Genomic DNA, 8,576 nt, shown 5'->3' with positions numbered 1-8,576 from the left:
ACATTGAGCCTCAATCCATACTGAAGGCTGCAGTCCTTGACCCTCTGCAGCAAGCATTTCAGGTCTTCCTCAGTTTCAGCAAGCAGGGTTGTGTCATCTGCATAACTCAGATTGTTAATAGATCTTCCACCACTCCTGACGCCACACTTCTCCTCATAGAGCCCAGCCTCTTGGATAATCTGTTCTGCATACAGATTTTAAAGGTATGGAGATAGGTAGGACACATCTCTGGCGTACGCCTTTCCCAGTTTTGAACCATGTAGTGTTTCCTTGCTCTGTTCTGACGACTGCCACTTGGTCCAAGCATCCGTTTCACATTAGAACGATCAAGTGTTCTGGGATTCCCATAACAAAAATAAAATCTCACCCCAGAAACAGTAGCAAAGTTTAACAGGACAGCAAGCAATAAATGTTGGGTAGAATGCGAAGAGATTGGAACCCTTATAAATGGCTGATAGGATTGTATAATGTTATAACTCTGAAAGGTAGTTTGTTACATTCTCAAAATTTGAACATAGAAATCCTTTATGACTCAGCTATTCCACTGATAGAAATATACCCCAAGGAAATTAGAATTGAGACATGAATGGAAATATGTAGACCTATGTTCACAGCAGTATTTTTCACAATAGCAAGGGCAATGAAACAGCTCAAATGTGCATGAACAAAGAAATAGATAAATTGTGGTTTTATGAAAGAATCATTTTTAAAATACTACACAATGTGAGCAAGTCTAGGGAGCTTTATGCTGAGTGAACCAATTCAGTAAGGACAAATACTGCATAAGACCATTATCATAAAAATTGAAGGATAATGAGTAAGATGTGTATAAATGTGCAAAAGGGGAAAGGAAAATGTACAATGTGGTGGAAGAATGGAAATCACTAGGATAGCGGGGCTTAATGGGCAATTGAGGATGTGCAATTTTGAACAGGAAAGATTCAATGATGACTCAAGTTGATGGCATAATCCTAAGCATAGATCAACAGTAATTAATTATGTAAATTACAATGTACATGAATGATTGTATGAAACACAAGTTAAATGAAAGATTGTTTAGAATGCATGTGAATAAAATACAATGTAAATTAATAATTGCATGCAAGCCAATTAAAAATATTTTAAATAAAAGTGGACACTGAAGTAGTGAAGACCCTTTCCAAGATCTCCTTAAAGAACAATGTTGTTATTATGTGTCCTGGAGTCTACAAAAACTCATAGTAAGTCCATGAACCAAGGCTCTGAACCTTGCCCTAGTCTAGTCTAAGTCAACCTTACCCCCTCTGATACAACTTGACTCATTGTTTGCAGTTACTCTGTCAATCCATTTTCTTAAGGGTCTTCCTCTCTTGCACTGACCCTCCATCTTTATGAGCATGATGTCATTATACAACAACTGGTTCCTTCTAACAACAAGTCCAAAGTATATTACACAGGGTTTAACCACCTTCACCTCCAAGAAGCATCCTGGTTTCAACCTCTTCAGAATAGATCTCTTTTCTCTCTTGACAGTCCACCGTATGTTCAATACTTTTATCCAACACCAAAAGTCAAAGGCATCAATTCTTCTGCTGCCATTTTTAATCATTGTTTGACTTTCAGATGCACAGCAAGCAATTCCAAAGATGAGTGAATTTTACCAACTATTTTTAGACAAGCTAAGACCAATTCTATTTAAATTATTTAAAAAAATAGAAAAACATAAAGCACTCTCAGACTAATTCTATGATACAAGCATAATACTAATACCAAAATTAGGCCAAGATATTAAAAAAACAAGCCTAGAGATCAATGTCTCTCATGAACATAAATGTAAAAATCCTTAACAAAATTCTAGCTAATAGAATCTAACAGTAATATAAAAACAAATAATTCATCATTACCAAGAGGACTCATGACAAAAATGTAAGGATGGTCCAACGTAAAAAAATACCCCAATTCATATATTTCATCACATTAACAAAGAACAAGAAACATATGACCCTGTCAATTGATAAAGGAAAAGCCTTCAACAAAACGCAACTCCTTTTTTCCTGATTAAAACACTTAAAAGGATAGGAATAGGGGGTAATATATTATCAATATAGTGAAAAGTATATAAGCAAAACCATGAACCAATATAATTTTTAACAGAGGAAGACTAAACACATTCCTTGTGACAGACCAGGAAAGATAGTTAGTTCACTGTCACCACTCTCTTCCATACAGGTCAATAAGATATGAAAAACAAATCAGAGGCATACAAATTGGCAAAGATGTTATGAATCTGTCACTATATTAGGATTACATGATAATGTATATAAAATCCTCTTCGACCTTGTAGATCAATCTAGTAGAGTAGTTGACTATAAAGATAGCATACACAATTCAGTTGGATTTCTCTACAGTAACAAAAAATGTGAAAAAAAACCTAGAAAAGTAATATAATTTACAATATCCATACACAGTATGAAATACTTAGGAATAAATCGATTTAGAGGCATATAAGATCTTTATAAGAGAAACTACAAAATACTACTATAAGAAGCAATAAGCAATATAATTAAATGGGAAAGTATTCCCTATTTATGTATAAGAAGATAGAGTACAGGGGGCTGGGGGGAAGACAATCTACCAAAAGTATTCCAGGGAGTTGCAATGTAATAATTTTATTGTTAAGGACAAGGTAATAATCCTGTTAAAAGGGATAACACAATAGTCTTTTAAACAAATGGTCCTGGCAAAACTGAATATCTCCTTGCAGCAAAGTGAAACGTCATCCACATCATAAATCATACACATAAAAACTAACTCAAAGTGTATCAGAGACCTAGGGTAAAATGAAAAACCATAAGATCATGACTCAAAATAGGAACAAATTTAAAATTCCTGGGCAATGGGTGCAGCAATGTTTTAACCAACCAGGGTAAAACTAGCTACAGTCATTGATTAATTTAATTATAGAAAAAAAAAAAAAAGAAACAGAAGCTGATGCTCAGTTCCCAATAGACATCATTTTCCAAGGTATAACAAGCCAGCAACCTGATAACAAGTTCTACATTGGACAGCATCTATCAAAGAAAGGGTAGTATCCATTATCAGGGCATAAACACTTACTTTGGATATGGATTTGTCTGCCATGCATGCAATGGTTCTGCCAAAACTGATTATCTGTGGGATTACAGACTGTGTTATATACGATAATGGAATTCGGAATAGTCTTGCTTCTATTGAAAGAACCCACTTTACAGAAAATTAACTTTGGCCATCACTAGTTAGAGTAACAGGAAAACCCTGTGAAAGATAAGAGTCCAGAGAAGTGGCAATACAGGGAAGGGCTGACTAATGTTCTCTTGTTGTTGTTAGATGCTATCAAGTTGGCAATGTTGGATTAATGAACAGCAGAGCTGAACACTGCCCTATCCTGTGTCATCTTCATTATATCTAACACACTTGCATCCATTGTTGCTGTGGGAAATTCATCTCATTGCAGGGAGACTTCCTCTCTTTCATTGACCCTCCAACTTTCCAAGCATGATTTCTCTTTCCAAGGAATAGCCTCTCATAATATGTCCAACATATTGAGGGGAAGTTTGACCATCCTCGCCTCTAAAGAGCACTCTGGTCACACTTTTTCCAAAATGTACCTATTTATTCTTTTTGCAGTTCATGGGATATTCATTGCTCTCCTCCAACAGCAGAACTCAAAAGAACTGATTCATCTTCTGTCTCCCTTATTCATTGGCCAGCTCTCAGGCACATAGCATGAGATTGACAAGATTATGGCCTTAATCAGTTGCACCTTACTTTTCAAACTGACATCATTATTCTTCAGTATTTTGAAGAAGACCCAACAATAAACTTACTTAATGCAGTAAGTCTTCTGATATCCTTACTGATGGAACCTGGAGTGCCGATTGTTGAAGCAAGCAAGATAAAATCATTAACAGTTTCAATATTTTCTCTGTTTATTATGATGTACACGTTAGGCTACTGGTGAGGACCACTGCTTTTTAAAATCTTGAGATACAATTACTATCAAAGGTTGTAGTCCTTTATCTTCTTTTGCTAATAGATACTCAGAAAACCTATTTATTGAAATAAAGATTATAGCAGTTATGGATATGTTGTAGGGCTTTCTTCTTTAGTAACTTTTGTAATAAGGAAATATCTTTCATTTGCTCTACTGTGTAAAAGAACACTTGTCTGTCAGATATTGCTCTAAAGCTGAGCATCCAGACTAAGAGAGACTAGGGAGAAGGATTGGCCATCCACTTCCAAAATAATAGGCCTTCAAAAACTCTATGTACAATAGAGCACTCTTAGATTAGTAGATATGTCACGTGAGGTTAAGCACTGCAGTTGGCAAACACAAAGGAAGAGGAACAGTTGCAAGCAACACTAATGAGTGTTCTACTGGTTTATCTTTGTTGTTTGTTGTTTAATGCCGTCGAGTTGTAGACGACTCATAGCAACCCTATGAACGAACAGCCTAAGCACTGTTCGTACATAGAGTTTCCAGAGGCAAGCCATTTTGGAAGTGGATGCCACTCCTGCTTCCAGGCTTGATTTAGTCAGGAAGCTCCAGCCAACACTGTCCACCATGGGTACCCATTACCAAGATTGGCACATCACTGTCACAGGCTTCAGCATCACAGCAACCACGAGTTACCTCTGTACAGCAACACACAGACCAGTGCTATACCACCTCTGTTTGTGCTTTTGGAGATGCAAAATCCAGAGTATTTGCTCCTTGCAGGGTGGAACTGGAAACAGCCCCAGACTGGAACTGGAAGGCAGGACCAGACTGGTTTATCTTATGTAGTATATATTTTTTATCTTTTCTTTGCATCTTAGGCTACGTTTATATTTAAAGCATTTCTCATTTGCATTCGATTATGATTATTTTTAATGAATCCAAACATGTTTAGTGTTTGGTTGAAAACATTATTTATTTTTAAGATTTTTTAAAAATGGAACTCTGGTAGTCTACTGAGTAGAGTTGTGCTAACAACCTAAAGGAAGGCACTTTGAATCCATCTGTTGTTAGGGGGGAAAAGGATGGTCAGTTTACTCCAGTGCAATTTGCAGCCTCTGACCATTTGCTAGAGGATCAGTTGTGAGCTGTTTCAGGCTTAATGGCATATAAAAAGAACTATATCATTTATTTTCCATTAAATAAAATCACTATTTGATTTTATTTATAACTCAAATTTACATTACTTTTCCATTTTCTTTATTTCTTTTACAGAAATATTTTTATTGTTCCATTCTACACTATGTTGTTGTTGTTGTTAAGTGCCACTGAGTGATTATGACTCATAACAGTCTTACGAATAACATGTCTAAACCTTGCCATATCCTGTTGCCCTCCTTGCTGTCTCTGACATGCTTGAATCCATTGTTACACTCAGTGAGTCAATCCATCTTATTAAGAGTCTTCCTCTTTTCCAGATTCTACACCATTCCTAACCTAATACCTTTTCCAAGAACTGGTGCCTCCCCATAACATGTCCAAACTATGTGAGACAGTTTTACCAACCTTATCTCTAAGGGACACCCTAATAACTCTTCCTTGAACCTAGACTTGTCTATTATTTGAGCAGAACATGGGATATTCAGCACTCTTCTCCAACACTACAATTCAAAGACGTTGATTTTTCCCCCCCTGTTAATCCTTCTTCCTAGTCCAATTTTCAGATGCAAAGGAACTAATTGATGATACCATGTCTTGATCAGGAAAAGTTTTTTTAACTAACATTCTTTGTTCTTTTGCATTTCTGGAGAAATATGTGCCAGGAAATATTCTCAATGCTAGGTGCCTTTTTGATATTTTGGCTGCTATTACCAAGAAAGTTGATTGCATATCTCAGTAAATTTAAATAATTGACCACTTCATTTTATTTTCTCCATCTCTCGTGACATTGTCTATTGAATCAATGGTGAGGGAAATTTTTTTCTTAATATTGAGCTATAATCCATAGTGAAACCAGCAGTCTTTGATTTTCTGCAGCGAGCAATTAAAATCCTCTTCACTTTCATTGAGCTAGAGTGTGTCATTTGGAGGAGACAGGTAAAAAACACAGATAGACTTATTATAGTAGGTATATCCCTAAAAGGATAGAGACCTTTTGTATGCAACACTAGACCCATTGGGCAACTCTGAGTACATTCAAAGTGCCACGTTTGGGCAAGTACTTGATTGCTTAACTATTATTAAGGACTTCTGTTAACATTCGGTTTTTCCAAGATCATACACACAAAATTCTCATTGCTGTAGAGTTGAAACTGCCTAATAATTGACCCTCATTGGGTGTTCCAGACTATAAATTACATGAAAGACATTTATCCTTCTCCCCCGTAATCACTGATAGATTCTAACCTAATGTAAGTGACCTTTGGGATACCAGCATGAATTCCACCATGACTAGGTCACCAGAGCTCTGTACCAGGGTCATAAGCAGTCACAAAATATACAGACTCAAAGTTTTAATCCACAAAATACATTCTTAATACGCCCAAAATTCTGAATAATTTTATTACATTATTGGTATTGAGTATAGATTTAGTTTTTAAATTCTGTTTACTGTAGAGCATAGACTGACATCTCCCAACTACACAAATAAATAATAAACAGTAACTGCCTCAAAACTGACCTTGACCAAGAACCTCAAATGGGAAGCAAAGTAAACTTTAGGACACTAATCGTTTCATTTCATTCACAGAGCAGGGAGTAATTTATTTGGCATTAGAGCTTAATAATGTTTCTCAAGATCTTAAAAATAATGACAATATCTCCACTATAAGAATTAAACATTTTATCAGTTAAAATAACTGAAGTAGGAGGTGTAGGAAGAGATATGAAACAAGGAAAGTTATTTTAAGAAAATAGATTCACTTTTTTTCCTTCTCTTTTTTGAGGCTAGTACCCGACATGAACATTATATTCTACTGTTGTAGCTGTTGATTTTACCACTGGGTCAGAACTGACCCACAGCTGACCCTCTGGCAGGTTTTCAGAGGCAGTTAATCACAAGAGAAGAGATTGCTCATCTTTCTGCAGCAGAGCAGCTGGTGGCCTTGAACTGCATGCCTTCAGGATTGCAGCATAGCTTATTGCCCTGAGGCCACCAGAGCTGTTTTCTATGGTATTATAGAACTTAAAAATCATTTTATCCAGTTTTTATTGAAATCAGTGGTTTTAGATGAACAACTGCGGACTTTTACATCACTGAAAATGTAACAATATTTTTTGAGACAACAGATGTGAATTCAGTGACTGGATTAATGGAGTTAGGTGTGTCCAAGATAATAAGATTGGCACAGTAAAGACCAGGGCTTAGGCTGCTGTACATAGGGTCGCAGGTGACTCAATGGCACATAACCACCACAACATGAGTTCAGTATCTGATATATAAGTACATTATCACCGTTCATTTGAATTCCATGTAACATTTTAAATATCCGTTCATTCTTCTGAAAGCGTCCACCTTTCGGTTTGTATGCTACCCATTACTTCTAGGGAAGATGATGGCTGGGATCGTGGGAATCATCTGCGTTGTGTTGATGGCCAGTGTAATAAATACCCTTACCATTCATAGTTATAGTTTCTTGTAAGTTTTTTAAAAGGCATAGGAAAATATTCCTTTTAAAGTATGAAATTAATACTACATGATATTAAAGACGTGAGCTCTAATTTTCAGGGATGCCTTTGTGTCAGAAGGGAGTTCTGGTGGCTTAGTCTAAAGGCAGTTTCACTGCTAAAGTAGAGGTAGCACCTCTCTGTAGTTTCAAATCCCTATCAGTGTCTCCGCAGAAAAGAGATGGGTAATATCCTTCCTGGCATTTATGTATGTATGTATTTATTTATGTTTTTAACATCAAGTTATAGATCTCTTCCAGGTAGTTGTCTAGGTGGCTGTCCTCCAGATTTCTTGACACAACTTAGTGAGCGCATCCAGGGCAGCATCTGTTTGTTGAAATATGTCAATTGGTATGTCCTCAATTCCTGGAGACTTGTTTCCTGCCACTTCTTTCAGAGCAGCTTGTACTTCCTCCTTCATCACCACAGGCACTCGCTCCTAAGTTGTCTCATGAAATTTTTCTGTGTCAGCCAATTCCTTCTGGTGCAATGACTCTGTATACTCCTTGTATTTTCTTTTAATGCTTCTTGGATCATTTAATATTCTGCCAAAAGCATCCTTAAGTATTGCCATTTGTGGCCTGAAACATGCTTGTCTTTGAGAAAATGCAACCAGGGTATACCTTAGGCCAAGAAAGGTGAAATTTTATATCAAATATTTTATGAATGTTGTCAGAATGGGCCAGTCCTTGGAAAAAGATATCATGTTGGGAAAAGTAGTGGGCTAATAAAAGAGAAGAAGACCTTCAACAAGATACATTGACACAGTTACTGTAATAACAGTTTCTATCCTATCAGAGCTTATAACGATGGCAAAAGATAAAATAAAATTCAGATCTATTATCCCAAAAGTCATGAATCAAACCTAATTCAAAGACTCCTAACAACAATAACTTGATATGAATAAAAAACAAGCAAAAATATTAGCTAAAATGATAATGTTCTTATCTACATT

At 36.3% G+C, this 8,576-nt stretch overlaps 1 protein-coding gene across 1 annotated transcript in view; it reads left to right on the top strand.

Annotated features, from left to right (window-relative positions):
* The window catches only part of LOC102874581 (NKG2-A/NKG2-B type II integral membrane protein-like), a 34,064-nt gene that overhangs the window by 16,831 nt on the left and 8,657 nt on the right, over positions 1 to 8,576 (top strand). Inside the window, exon 5 of the mRNA XM_006888455.1 lies at positions 7,502 to 7,554. Within this exon, the coding sequence (XP_006888517.1) occupies positions 7,502 to 7,554 (53 nt within the window). The remainder of the gene's footprint in view (positions 1 to 7,501; positions 7,555 to 8,576) is intronic.

Source organism: Elephantulus edwardii, unplaced genomic scaffold (assembly GCF_000299155.1).
Source record: "Elephantulus edwardii isolate Elephantulus edwardi_28Jun2011 unplaced genomic scaffold, EleEdw1.0 scaffold00067, whole genome shotgun sequence".
NCBI classification, from domain to species: domain Eukaryota; kingdom Metazoa; phylum Chordata; class Mammalia; order Macroscelidea; family Macroscelididae; genus Elephantulus; species Elephantulus edwardii.
The sequence above is the reverse complement of the archived record's forward strand: the minus strand, read 5'-3'. Positions and strand labels throughout refer to the sequence as shown.